This window comes from Mytilus galloprovincialis, chromosome 8, assembly GCF_965363235.1.
Source record: "Mytilus galloprovincialis chromosome 8, xbMytGall1.hap1.1, whole genome shotgun sequence".
Classification (NCBI taxonomy): Eukaryota; Metazoa; Mollusca; class Bivalvia; order Mytilida; family Mytilidae; genus Mytilus; species Mytilus galloprovincialis.
Window position 1 is genome coordinate 77,427,168 of NC_134845.1, and position 16,048 is coordinate 77,443,215.

Consider the following 16,048-nt stretch of genomic DNA (forward strand, 5'->3'; position numbering starts at 1 on the left):
TGAACTGCATTTTATGAACTATTCATGAACTTAATTCATGAACAAACTTAATGAACTCATTATGAACAGTCATGCATTGTTCATGAACATTCATAAACAGTTCATGGTGGTTCATCATCAGTTCATGAATTTCATCTCGCAGGGGTCCAGTGGTATTCCACTGATTTTTTTTCCCACTGGTATTCCACTGATTTTTTTTCCACTGGTATAATTTATTCAAAATTCCAGTGGAATGCATCTTTCCACTGGAATTTCAATGGTAACTCCACTGGAATACCACTGGAATAAGTCATTCCAGTGTTGTCCAGTGGTATACCACTGGATTCCAATGGTATACCACTGGTTTCCACTGGAATACCAGTGATATTTTCTATGGGGATACATACACCATGTGGCAGTGTTAAACATGTTAGTGGTATCCAGACCCTCCCCCTATCCTGGGACAGTGGTGTAACAGTACAACATAGGAACTTAGGCATGTTCATTTCTAGATGTATATACATGTAAATATGTAAAAAGACAATTTATATTATTTGCTGCCATGCACAAAATATGTCATACAATATGTACATGTATACATGGTATATATATAGATATGGATTTGCCTATATATACATGTACACGTATCTTGTTGATTGATTAAGATTTTGAATTCATAAATTTATACTTTGGCCTAAAAAAAATAAAAAATTATGTGTTTGGTTACTTTGCTATTTTTTTAATCAGGGTGAAAAAGTTCCCTTTCTATTAAAAATATTTTCCAGCTTGGTCATGTCCTTTTAGAGTTTAACCATTTGAATAAAGCTTTTTTAACATGTTGAACACTAATGAATTATATGATAACTCTAGTATGCATGTAATGATTTCCTTGAAATTTATATTTATCATGTTATTGTTGGCAGGGGCAGATCCACCCATTTTATAAGGGGGTCTAAATAATATTTGTCTCGATATAAATGCATTCATCGTCCAAAAAAAAGGGGGGGGGATCCAACTGCCTTTGCTGTCAATTACTCCAGTTACAAGTGTAAGAGATATATAAATTCATTTTTTTTTCTTGAAACATGTATCTAATTAGGACAGTTCACATGGGCTAATAACCGGCATTAGCATTTTCATAAATTTGTATTTATGATCTTCACATATATATATTAAGTACAAAATGGCTCATATTTACTTTTCACTACCTGTTGAACCTATTGTGTTTCATAGACAAATTTGTACTCTGTCCAGTCCAAAACCTCAGGTAAGCCTTAACAAAAGCATTTATTGCCTTGTGATTTTTCTTTCAAATAAATAATTATATAATGTTGGACAACCAAAAATATACTAGTATAATTGCATTGTAGTGTTCTCTCACCTAAACACAGGCTTGGAATTCAATATTTTCTGTAATAAAAGAATTATTCAGCAAACTTGAGGCCCCAGGGGGCAAAAAAAAGGGATAAATCACCTACCCCTGGGTAAAGTTAACCTGTTTATGGTTATGATTTTATCATTATAATGATCTCTTCTATGATAAACTATAAAAGTACTTAGAAGCAAAGCCAAATGAAGATTAAGATAGTCAGTTCTTTACTTTTATTAATGCATTTGTACATAAAACTGATGACTTCATAAACATAACTGCCTGATCTGAACACTTTAAACTGAAATATAAGTGTAACAGGTACCTTTGCAGGATTTTTGAAAGAGGATCAAATTGTAATGCAGAAATTTTTTTGGACTTTTTTTGCTAAAAACATAAAATAATTGTAAAATGCACTCATGTAATGTGTTTTTGTTTTTAAAGAGGGGGGGGGGGGCGTCCACCCATTACCGCCTTAAATGGACCCAAGTTTGATATACATGGTACATGTAAAAAATCACCAGGGCACACCTTCTCATAATGATACATCAACATGCCACAGATGTAAGGTCTATGTCAACAGACCAAAATTTATGGCCTGGTGGTGTTTCTTGCGAAAAAATACAATAAGTTGACCTTGAGGTCAAATTCAAGGTCACATTCAGGTCATCAGGGTACAAGACACTTAAACTCAATATCTAAGACCTGGTTCAAAAGATGAAAAAAATTATGGCCCATATGTACTATCTGAGTGGAACTTGCTCTTATTTATTGAGGGTGGAGGTATATTTAAAAATTGAATAAAAAAAAATCTGTAGGTTCAATTGTTTAAAATTTTTGCAAGAATAATAGACTTATATAGCACAACAAATGATTAGTTTTTTACAAAAAATAAACGACACATTTTTTTTTAATTGATATTTTTTTTCCTAAATATTTGACCAATCATAGTAATTTTTGGTCCCTAAGTCTCAGACCCCCCTATTTATCCTAGACTAAAATTTAAATTCAAAATAAAAAAAATACAAAAAAAACAGTACCAATCAATTAAAAATTGTCCTAGTTATCACTTTTAACTATGCTATTGTCAATTTAGGATAAATTAAAAAAAATAATAACATATATACCCCTATACCCATATTTCTGGAACTTCCAAATTTTGCTGAAATTTGCATGTAGCCCATGCCATATTTGGGTAACCATAACTTTTTTTCCGTTGGTTCAAATCTCTTAAAATTTTTACATAATGTTCAACTAGGAGTAATCTATCAATGATATAAAAAGAATTAAAATTAAACAACAGCTTTTTTTTGGGGTATAGTGTAGGGTACCCCCTTAAATCTTTCATCAATGATTATTTTGGCTTTTCAATTTATATAAATATTCTTGAATCTGGTCATATCTTCTTCAAAAGCAAATAATTGCATTTTACCCCTATGTTCTATTTTAGCCAAACAATGTACAAGGAAATATAAAATTTATACTAAATTTATACTCTGAAACTCATTCAGCCTGAGTTTGGCTGAAATTTATGCCGCAGTTTCAAAGGAGAAGTTTTTTTTTTAAGTAAGCTTACAAGTAAAAGAAATTGAGTTAAATATCTTCAAAGGGCAATAACTCCTTAAAAGGTCAATTGACAATTTTGGTATTATTGACTTATTTGTAGATCTTACTTTGCTTAACAATTCTGCTGCTTACAGTTTCTCTTTATCTATAATAATATTCAAGATAACGACCAAAAACTGCAAAATTTCCTTAAAATTACCAATTAAGTGGCAGCAACCCAACAATGGGTTGTTTGATACCTCTGAAAATTTCAGGGCTGATAGATCTTGACCTTAAGAACAAATTCACCTATATCAGTTTTGCTCTAAATGCTTAATGTTTTGAGATATAAGCCAAAAACTGCATTTTACCCCCATGTTATATTTTTAGCCATGACGGCCATCTTTTTGTAGGAAACAGAAAATAAAACAAAAACTTTATTCAAGACACCCTAATGATCATTTACCTTAAGTTTGGTTGAAATTGGTTCAATAGTTTCAGAGAAGAAGATTTTTTAAAGTTAGCAAATATGATGAACAAATTGTGTAAATTTGTAATTAAAGGACAATAACTCCTTAAGGGGTCAATTGACAATTTTGGTCATATTTACTTATTTGTAGATCTTACTTTGCTAAACATTTTTGCTGTTTACAGTTTCTCTTTATCTATAATAATATTCAAGATAATGACCAAAAACTGCAAAATTTCCTTAAAATAACCAATTAAGTGGCAGCAACCCAACAATGGGTTGTTTGATTCCTTTGAAAATTTCAGGGCTGATAGATCTTGACCTGATGAACAAATTCATCCCATGTCAGATTTGCTCTAAATGCTTTAGTTTTTGAGATATAAGCCAAAAACTGCATTTTACCCCTATGTTCTATTTTAAGCCATGGTGGCCGTGTTTTTTGATGAAACAGAAAATAAAACATAAACTTTAAATCAAGATACCCTAAGGATCATTCAGCTTAAGTTTGGTTGGAATTGGTTCAGTAGTTTCAGAGGAGAAGATCTTTGAAATAGTTTACACTGGACAGACAGACAGACGGACGGACGACGACAACGACAGACGCCAAGTGATGGCAAAAGCTCACATTTCCTTTTAGGAAAGGTGAGCTAAAAAGGGCACTAACTCAATTATCAGTTAACAGATTTTCAGGAAAATCTGCACTGAGGTAGCTCTCATTATGGTAAACACTTTCAACCTGACAGAATTTGCCTTAACCTAAGGATTTTTGAGATATTTGGGAAAACTGTTGTTTGACCCCTATGTTCTATTTTTAGTAATGGCGGCCATGTTTTTCGATGGATCAAAAATCGAAGCACACACTTTGTGCAGGATACCCTAAGGAACAATCATGCTAAGTTTCATTCAATTCCATTTAGTAGTTTCAGAGAAGAAGATGTTTAAAAAATTGTTAACGACGACAGACGACAACGGACCCCAAGTGATGAGAAAAGCTCACATTTCCTTTTAGGAAAGGTGAGCTAAAAAAAGATGATTAACAGGTAATATGAGTGAAATGTTAGAAAAGAAAACTTTAGAATCAAATTCATTGAAATCTATTTTGTTGAAAAATTATAATTTTGCCGAATGTATTCAGATGCTAAAAAATATTTTCTGGCTTGATCTGCAGCAAGTATGATGTGAAAACAAAATATCTTGCTTTGGATTGACTAAACAAGAGTGGACACACTGAAATGTCTCGCCTGTTCTAGTGTTCATAATATAATTTATGTTGAAAGTATAAAAAAGCATTGTATACCACAAGCATTACATTAAATTAACTGTACTTGAAATGAAGGTGAGATAAACCCTTTCAGACATAAATGTAGTTCATACACTCATTCCATACAACAAATCTAGTTTACCTATTGCTAAAAGTATCTCCGAATAAATCTCATAAAAAAAATAACCTTGACCAATGAACCATGAAAATTAGGTCAAGATCAACTAACATCTACTAAACAGACATGTACACACCTTACAATTATTCCCTACACCAAATATAGTTCTACTATCCCTATAGTATCTGAAAAAAGACCAAATCATTGATGATTTTACATTCACCAATGAACCATGAAAATGAGGTCAAGGTCAGATGATTATTGCGAAATAGACTTGTACACCCTAAAAACATTCTATTTACCAAATATAATCAACTTGATGCTTATAGTATCTGAGAAATAGACCAAATTGCAAAATTTAACTTTGACCAATGAACCATAAAAATGAGGTCAAGGTCAGATGATTATTGCCAGACAGACATGTACACCTTACAAACATTCCATACACCAAATACAATTGACTGGATGCTAATAGTATCTGAGAAATAGACCAAAACACAAAAATTTAACTTTGACCACTGAACCATGAAAATGAGGTCAAGGTCAGATGACACCTGTCAGTTGGACATGTACACCTTACAATCATTCCATACACCAAATATAATTGACTAAATGCTAATAGTATCTGCAAAATAGACCAAAACACAAAAATTTAACTTTGACCACTGAACCATGAAAATGAGGTCAAGGTCAGATGACACCTGCCAGTTGGACATGTACACCTTACAATCATTCCACACACCAAATATACAAGACCTATTGCTTATAGTTTCTGAGATATGGACTTAACCCTGTAAACTTAACCTTGTTCACTGATCCATGAAATGAGGTCGAGGTCAAGTGAAAACTGACTGACAGACATGAGAACCTTGCAAGGTACGCACACACCAAATATAGTTATCCTATTACTTATAATAAGTGAGAAATTAACATTGCAAAAATTTTTAACTTTTTTTTCAAGTAGTCACTGAACCATGAAAATGAGGTCAATTAGGCCAATGGTCATATGACAGACGGACAGTTCGTAACATGAGGCATCTATATACAAAGTATGAAGTATCCAGGTCTTCTACCTTCTGAAATATTAAGCTTTTAGTCAAGAGCTAATGCCGCCATCGCCTTCGCCTTAACACTATCCCTAAGTCTCGCTTTTTGGGACAAAAGTCGCAGGCGAGACAAAAAAAAATCTTGCTTGGTTTGCATGGTTAAAAAAAACCTGTCTTGATATAAAATCCCCTGCCACCCCCCCCCCCCCCCCCCCCCCGAAAATCAAATGATTCGTGCTTACATTTGAACAATCTTCATTTTTAGATTCTTTTGTAAAATTAACTGGCTCGTACATTTTTAGATTCTTTTTAATTTAAGGGCCATATAAAAGTACAAGTTCTAAGATATATTTAAAATGTCTTACCTTTGCTTCAATTTTTTTCAAGGAGAATAAATCCACAATATAAACTCCCTGCTGAACAATTGCCATAATATTTCAAAAAAAACTGTGATGACATACACTTATATTTTAAAATCTTGCATGTGTACTGATACACACTTGTGACTTCAGAACATCAACTTGTTGACATCAATGTGGGAGACTAAAAACTACAATGTCATAGAATGTCTTTCCTATGGAATTCTGTTTATTAAGGGGTTTCTAAAGGGTCTATATAGCGGGAGACATCTGATATTTAATCAGATTTGAAATATTTTCTTTGACGCAAACAAAAAAATGTTCTTCGCCGAGCGCAGCTTGATACGACCGCAGAGGTCCAATCCTGATCAGTTTGGGCAAATAAGGACACAATATTCAAGCTTGATAGAGGCTGAATTTGGATTTTAATTAAATATTTGACACATGATAGTTTTCTGTCACAGAATAAATGTAGTTAAAGAACTTGAAATTGGTTAAATGATTTGAATTTATTTTCAATTGAAGATTTCATGCTGTTGTGCAATACAATTTGCTGTTGCGCAATACACTGTGCTGTTGTGCAATACTTAGTAAATATGTTTAGACAAAGAAATAGCAAAAAAATTGTGAGAAATCCTAAAATTGAAACCCCCCCCCCCCCCTAAAAAATTTGACCCCATAAATTTTTTTCCAAAAAAATACAACATCAAGTTCATATACAATATTTATATATTGCAAACATGTAACCAACTTTTCACATCCAGCAACAACCTTAAAACTGACCAGAATATACATTAAACAAGTCTTTATCTTTGAATATGAAACAGATTAAGTTAATCAGAATCTTTAAGTGTTCTGCAGAGAAAACTTTATAACTTGACTGTATGTCCATAGATAAACACCACTAAACAATTACTTTGACAGTTCTTTAGAGTTCATTTAGATAAGATAAGATAAGATTTTATTGATATAAAAATCCAAATCTGGATTGTCATCAACACATACACAAAGAACAAACAAACAGTAATCATTACAATCAATTATATGTATATAAAATGGCAATTAAATTTTCTTTCTTATCTATCTATTTGACTGAGGAGGCTGCTAAGATAATAAGTGTCCTGATTAAAGTCAATACACAAAATTATATCAAATTTATCCTTTTAACACCTCTGGTAAATTTCCAATATATTTAAAATTTAAATATTGATTAGATTTACTATATTAAAGAACACCAATCCCTTTTGAAGTATTCCAATATCCAAGGATTCAATTTTAGTTGATACAAAACATTTAGTATAATTTTGGACCACAATTTGGACCAACTTGAAAAGTCAACCCACAATTAAAAATCTAAGTACATGTTAAGATTTAGCGTATCAAAGAACAACTAGGACTCAATTTTTGCTGAAATCATACAACTTTTAATTTTGGACCGCAATTTGGACCAACTTGAAAACTGGACCAATAATAAAAACTCTAAGTACATGTTCAGATTCAGCATATCAAACAACTCCAAGAATTCAATTTTTGTTAAAATCAAACTTAGTTTAATGTTGGACCCTTTGGACTTTAATGTAGACCAATTTGAAAACAGGACCAAAAATAAAGAATCTACATACACAGTTAGATTTGGCATATCAAAGAACCCCAATTATTCAATTTTTGATGAAATCAAACAAAATTTAATTTTGGACCATGATTTGGACCAACTTGAAAACCGGGTCAATAATCAAAAATCTATGTACATTTTTAGATTCAGCATATCAAAGAACCCCAAGGATTCAATTTTTGTTAAAATCAAACTAAGTTTAATTTTGGACCCTTTGGTGCTTAATGTAGACCAATTTGAAAACGGGACCAAAAATAAAGAATCTACATACACAGTTAGATTCGGCATATCAAAGAACCCCAATTATTCAATTTTTGATGAAATCAAACAAAGTTTAGTTTTGGACTCTTTGGGCCCCTTATTCCCAAACTGTTGAGACGAAAACTCCCAAAATCAATCCCAACCTTCCTTTTATGGTCAAAATCCTTGTGTTTAAATTCCTTGATTTCTATTCACTTATACTAAAATTATTGCGCAAAAACAAAGAATAATGCTTATTTGGGCCCTTTTTGGCCCCTAATTCCTAAACAGTTAGAACCAAAACTCCCAAAATCAATCCCAACCTGCCTTTTGTGGTCATAAACCTTGTGTCAAAATTTCATAGATTTCTATTTACTTAAACTAAAGTTATAATGCGAAAACCAAGAAAATGCTTATTTGGGGCCTTTTTGGCCCCTAATTCCTAAACTGTTGGGACCAAAACTTACAAAATCAATCCCAACCTGCCTTCGATGGTCATAAACCTTGTGTTTAAATTTCATAGATTTCTATTTACTTAAACTAAAGTTATAGTGCGAAAACCAAAAGTATTCGGACGATGACGACGCCAACGCCAATGTGATACCAATATACGACCAAAAAATTAAAATTTTGGCGGTCGTATAACAAAAAAAATGAAAAAAATCCAATTTTACCGCCAAATATTTTTTTCTGTGAAATTAACGTAATATCAGAATGGCGGGCTTATCCATGCGATTCATTGTTGTCTTATGAAAGTAGCAACAACGGACGTTTCTAAGGACTTGCTTTCCGACTGTATTACATTCTGCAAAATCTAATCAGTTCCCCAATGAAGTGAATTTAACAACGTATGTCAATCAAATACGGCACAGGGCCTGTTCAACTGTATAACGATTTATACAATTCTGCTTGCTGACAAAAAATTAATTTCAAAATCTCATTCAATGGTTCATTCTTTCGATTCACTTGTAATTCACATTCAATGGTCCATTCCTTCGATTCACGATTGTTTTAGCTTCAGCTGCTGAAAACATGTTAAAGATAATACCGAATTTGCAAGTTGAAAATAGTTCAACAGTATGACGTACAATTTATACAATTCTGAGTTCTGACAAAAGATTCATTTCAAAATCCCATTCAATCTTTCGATTCACGATTGTATTAGCTTTTTTGCTTTTGATTGATCAGCTGTGTGTTACAGTTAATCCCGATTTTGATTGGTTAATCAGTTTAGAAGAATTTTACCATGAACGGGTTAAAAATTATTTGATTATTTGATTAAAATCGTACTTTGGGGCTATTTTTATGATCATGATTCAGTAATCGGGATAAAGGTTCAAAATCGTGTAGGGCATGCATTATAATGAAAGTTGTCAGGTAACCGTAAATATGATATATATGATCTGTTTGACCTGCACTAGATATATTGTAAAGTACGGAACAGATACGGTAAATGAGGGAACATGATCCGTGCAACCACATAAGGAGACAGCCAGCATGAACGCTGCCTTTTCCCAAAAACTGCATTTGACCCTATGTTCTTTTTTTAGACATGGCAGCCATGTTTTTTGATGAACAAAACTTTAGATATAGTTCATAAACTCAATAACATAAGGAACATTCAGTTAAAAACAGTCAGAGCTCAGACATAAATAAGTCTGAATCTGCTTTTAACACATAGAGGTCTAAATTTGTAAGTTTTAAGATTTGTCTCCCTTTAATGCAAGACAAAATACGACTTTAATAAGTCAAATATTGTTAATCAAGAAATAATTGACCAGAATAAAAAATTGCAAATATGGACTCCTTGAAGTCGATAAGTTTCCAAAATTGGTTAACTTCAAGACCCACGCATATTTATAAAAAGGTCATGCAACTAAATGAAATAATGACATCATTGACTGACAATGCTTTGTCTTCTAAAGAAAAATATGAATGAGTCTAAAAAATCAGAGATAATGTTAATTAACCTTGCAATGCAACTACCTGGAACCACACTTAATGAGGTAAAACATCTGTGTTTAGTAATGATGTTCAATTAGATATATAATTAAATATAGATAGCTCAAGTCCTTGTGAACTCTCAGACAAGACCATGAAGTTTTTGCTGTCATAGGTGGTGTACCAAGTAAGATAGTCTTTTCATCAACATAAATAGACCTAAACAAGTCTGTCATTTTTTACTTAGATAAGTCTTAATGAATACATGTTTTGACTTCTTTATGTCAAAAGCAGATTGAGACTTATTTATGTCTGAGCTCTGACTGTTATTAAAAGTTTCAAAGTATTTTGCCAAATAATAAATTTCAGAGCAGAAAATTTTTAAATGTTAGCAAATTGTGTTAAATTGTCTTTTATAAAGGGCAATAACTCTTTAAGAGATCAATTGACAATTTTGGTCATTTAACTTTTTTGTAGATCTATCTGACTTTGCTGAACATTCTTGCCATTTACACTTTCTCTCTATCTATCATAATATTCAAGATAATAATCTAAAACTGCAAAATTTCCTTAAAATTACCATTTTAGTGGCAGCAACCCAGCAATGAATTGTCCAATTATTTCTGAAAATTTCAGGGGTGATAGATCTTGACCTAATGAACATTTAAACTCATGTCAGATTTGCTCTAAATGCTTATAGTTTCTGAGATATGGGCCAAAATCTGCATTTGCCCCTATGTTCTATTTATAGCCATGGCAGCCATGTTTGTCGACGGATCAAAATTTTGGATACAATTTATACACAAAATACCCTAAGGAACATTAAGTTTATATTTCAAAGTATTTGGCCCAGTAGTTTCAGAGCAGAAGATTTTTGAATGTTAGCAAATATGACAAAATTGTGTAAAATTGTTTTAAAAGGGCAATAACTCCTTAAGGGGTCAATTGACAATTTTGGTTATTATAAATAACATATTTGTAGATCTTACTTTGCTTAACATTTTTGCTATTTACATTTTCTTTCTATCTATTATAATATTCAAGAAAATAACCTAAAACTGCAAAATTTCCTTAAAATTACCATTTTAGTGGCAGCAACCAGAGGATCCAGAACTTTTCATAAGGGGGGCCATTAACTGACCTAAGAGGGGCCTGCTCCAGTCATGCTTCAGTGATTCCCTATATAATCAACCAAATTTTTCCCATGAAAGGGGGGGGACGGGCCCCCCAGGCCCCCCCTATGGCAATCCAACAATGGATTGTCCAATTTGTCTGAAAATTTCAGGGGTCATAGATCTTGACCTATTGAACATTTTTACCCCGTCTAAATGCTATAGTTTTTGAGATAAAATATAAGCAAAAATATGCATTTGACCCCTATGTTCTAGCTATGGCCGCCATGTTTGTCAATGGAACAAAACAACGGACATAATTTATAAACTAGATACCATAAGGACCATTAAGTTAAAGTTTAGAGGTATTTTTCCCAGTAGTTTCAGAGGAGAAGATCTTTGAAATAGTTTACGACGACGACGGACAATGGACTACACGAATGCATAAGCTCACATGGCCCTTTGGGTGAGGGCTATTCCAGAAAAAAATGTATGGGGGGGTTGGAAGGCACTTTATATGAATAATACATGGGTGATGGGTATCAGGACACCTTTTCACACTCTAATGCACTATGATTGTCAATTACAATTGTCTGGGTGGTGGGTGCTGACAAAAAGTGCCTTCCAACACCCCCATACATTTTTTTCTGGAATAGCCCTGAGCTGAAACTGTCAGGACCAAAATTTCTAAATTGAATTACACTTGAATATTAAGGAAATAGCTGCAAAAGTCAGAAAACAGGTCAGAATAATGAGAAATTTGGATTTAAATAGATGAATTTTCTATGGGACATATTAGAACAAGATGACGGCTTGAAATGCACCAAAGTCACGTGATATCATACATATTTGGATATGTTATAGGTGCAATATCATATGAGGTTTTTTTTTGGCTTACAATGTATTATTGGAGAAATTACATGTCAATATGTTCCGGAATTCAAAATGTTGGCTTCCTTAGTTAAAACAGAAAGGGAGATAAAGAATTTTACACATCATGTCATCCAATCAAAATCATTGCATAAGAAAAATAAATATAACACGAACAAACCCAGGATGAACAGAACCCATGGGCAAACAAACCTACTACGAACAGAACCTAGGGTGAACATGTATATTAGAGCGATTCCATCTTTTTGTTACTTTTTTTGTTAACTTTGGTATACTGCTATTATCTGCAGGGTTCCAGGGGTGCGCACCCCCCTTTATTTTGGCTGATCAATGCATTTGTATCGGGACATATGTTTTGCACCCCCCACCCCTTTTGAAAATTCCTCCATCCACCCCCCGATGTCCTTGATGTTTCAAAACTTACTGTTTTTAAACAAGAAATATCAAAGTTTTTTCTAGAAAACAAATTTGTTTCGTGAAATTGTGAACAGCTTAAAACAAGAATGTGTCCATAGTACACGGATGCCCCACTTGCACTATCATTTTCTATGTTCAGTGGACCGTGAAATTGGGGTCAAAACTCTAATTTGGCATTAAAATTAGAAAGATCATATCATAGGGAACATGTGTACTAAGTTTCAAGTTGATTGGACTTCCAACTTCATCAAAAACTACCTTGACCAAAATCTTTAACCTGACACGGGACAGACGGACGAACTGACGGCCGCACAGACCAGAAAACATAATGCCCCTCTACTATCGTAGGTGGGGCATAAAAATAAAAATCATATGCTATGCTCCTATTTAATACAGTGTATTTTGATGGTCTTAAGGACCAGTTCATGATCAGATCAGATTTAAGGAAGAATAGCTATAAAATTCATTGACATACATTGTACTCAGGCATGTTTGGGTATATCTCTTCCAGCTGTAGATGCATATGACAGGAATATTCATATTAATTGTGAATTTATGGTCATACATGTATGATTGAGGGACAGTAACCGGTCCTCGTAACCATAAAATTTTATGCAAAAGTCAGCACACTTTCACACAACTTTCATTGTTATGCCCCACCTATGATAGTCTGTCTTGTGTCAGGTTAAAGTTTTTGGTCAAGGTAGTTTTGAATGAAGTTGGTCCAATCAACTTGACACTTATTACACATGTTTCCTATGATCATGATATACGATCTTTCTAATACGAGACTTCACGGTTAATGACGCCATATTGGATAGGGGGCAGATTTTCTGGCTGGAGGGGGAAATGGTATGAAACTACGGGAAAAGCTATGTGTGTTTCCAAGCAACTGTTCAGTTTCCATGATGTTTTCCCCTATTTTTCATACCGTTTTCACCCCCAGTATGAAAATTTGCCCCCTATCCAATATGGCGTCATTAACCGTGAGGTCCCGTATTTTAATGCCAAATTAGAGTTTTGACCCCAATTTTATGGTCCACTGGTTTACAAAATGATTTAAAGTCCGAGGGTGTTTTCCATTATGCGGTTTGTACCGGGTTTGAACCATTTACTGCGGACTATTTTGGTTCTTCTAGTTCGTCTCAACAGACAATCCAATTGAACCAAACCTAGGGTTCGTGTTCCATTTCCGGTTCGACTGGTACAGTCGGTAGGAACCTCATAATGGAAAGCAGCCCGAGATTATGGTGTTTAGTATAACTTTTGGTAACTGCTTCAGTGTTCTCCCCAAGGCCTTAAAGCACCGCGGCCCCGCGGTGCTATATTTCTGGGCCGCGGTGCTATTGGTCTTGCCGCGGTGCTATAATTTTTGACCGAGGTGCTATATTTTTCCGGACATTGTATTCGAAAAAGCGTTAAATCGGTAGGATTTTATCCGCGGTCTAAAATTCCGGGCGTTATTTGAGCTGCACAACAGGTGATCGATGAAACTTGTTGATTGGATTTAATCACTTGATTATCGCTTGTAACAGAATTCCTTTGTGTTTTAATTGATTTTGGATTAATTTATGACTGGAGATTATAATTTTATGGCTTCACTCACCTCCCAAGCATTGACCAGTGACACCGGCAAATTTACCTTTGTACACAAACAGTGCCGACAGTTGTACACACCACGGGGAAGTGATACAATTACATAACCTTGTTGGATTAAGATGAATTATTGTTGGATTAAGAATATATTTTAAGGATCATACATATTTTGATTCTTTATGAAGCACGTGGTCAAAGCTTCACTTGACATAAATATGATACGATACCGAAAATGGGGAATCAAAACTCATAATGACTGGAGCCCAGCGGAAAAACCAACTAAAATTGTAAAATAAAGGGCGCGATAAGCCCCACACCAACATCCCTTGTTATTTAGAATTGTTATTAACTTTGTATCTATAGACAGTGATTGACAGAAGACCAATCCCTGGTTAATTATTACCCAAGATAAGAAAGGTATCCATCCCTTCCTTCTTAGTTTTAATATAAATCTTTCAAGTATTTTTTTAAATTATTACCCAAGATGAAAAAGGTATCCTTTCCTTCCTTTCTTAGTTTTAATATAAACCTTTCCAGTGCCTTTCCAGTATTTTTTTTATTGAAATTAAATAATAATAAAACTTCTTGTGAAATGAAATAATTTTATTTACTGGTTATTTATTTGCTTTAAATTGACTTTATGAAATTGTTTTAACTTTAGTTCTTAAGCCTAAATGTTTTATATAGAAAGTAAAGAATAATTAGCCTTTAATCAGTGAGCACTTGCAAATTTGAAAACAATAGTAACTTTCCTTTATAGTGCTTGTCATATGTTATGTACATGTATTTTATCTTGTTTTATTATTCTTGAATAAATAATATTAAATCTTTATTGCTTTTCAATTATTTAATCAGAATATGTCAAACTTAGAACAGGGTTAAGAAGAAAACAATTAAAAGAATGCAAAAACTAACCTTTCATAAGGGTATAACCATATTATGAATAAAACACCATAAAAAACTATGCGACGCGTCACAAAAGTCAACACGTTTATAGAACTTGTCACACGCTACCATGGTGCTATCCAAAAATCCTGGGGAGAACACTGCGCTTTTATCAGTTTATGCTAAAAGAATATTTTCAACAGATGTTCCTGAAAAAAAATATTTGATAAAAACAAAGAATTTCATATAGTAACTGGTCTTGGACCAGTAATGCCCATAGAATATTTTTATAAATCTTACCGCCAGTTTCTTCTGAAAGAAAATACAAAAGCTTTGATAATGCAATTTTTGCACCTTTTCTTTGAGGAAGGCAAGTCTCACTTTTTGGTTTCAGAAAACTACACAACAATTCTTCTCCGTAACAAAAGATACTGGACATGGAAAACAACATAACATGCTTTGGGCTCAATGTAGATGATGATGAAGAAGCTTCATCAGTGCACTTATATCGTTCTGTTTGGCAAAAAGCTTTTGAGAAGTTTTTTGGAGCCATTCCATTACAATGGGAAATTTTAAGCATACATAAAGAGAACTCGTTTCTTTTCTTTAAAGCCGAGACACTGTTGTTAAGTAACGCCATCAATGGTTCGTTCGAGTGGAATTCAACAAAAACAGGATCGTCTATTTGATCTGTTGATTTGCGACGTTTTTTGGCTCCAGAGCAGGACGGCACGTCAGAATCCATTGCTTCCAGTAAATCAGGGGAGATAAAGGGGTCCCGGTAAAGTGCAGATGGCAGTTAGGTCCGCTGCTGTATGCCCTGAGGTAATCGGTGCCCTCAGGTAATCGTGGCAATAGTGCCCATTTGCGTAGTAATAACATGATCTAAAAATAGAAAAAACTAAAAATACATCATTGTACTTTCTATTTCGACTGGGAGTATATGTGCGAAAAATAGGAGAAAACAGGAACACATACAATTTTTTACAATAAGTTACGACAAATAATTCACGAAAAAAATTCAAATATTTGGTTTATTTGTGATCATTGCAACGTGAACAGATATTTATTTAGTGAAACGTAAATGACTTAAAATAATTAAAAAGAAAACACTTTTTGAATGGCGATTTAAACTTTTATAATAATAGTTGTCAAAAACTGGTTTCATAGAGATTTATGTAAATAAATGTATATACAATTATTTAAAC

At 33.4% G+C, this 16,048-nt stretch overlaps 1 protein-coding gene across 2 annotated transcripts in view; it reads right to left on the reverse strand.

Moving 5' to 3' along the window:
- The window catches only part of LOC143042612 (uncharacterized), a 38,378-nt gene extending 22,752 nt beyond the window's left edge, over positions 1–15,626 (reverse strand). For both annotated transcript variants that reach the window (XM_076215015.1, XM_076215014.1), the window contains exon 1: positions 15,141–15,626. In XM_076215015.1, the coding sequence (XP_076071130.1) occupies positions 15,141–15,585 (445 nt within the window). In that variant the 5' untranslated portion in view covers positions 15,586–15,626. The remainder of the gene's footprint in view (positions 1–15,140) is intronic.
- Between the last annotated feature and the right edge of the window lie 422 nt (positions 15,627–16,048).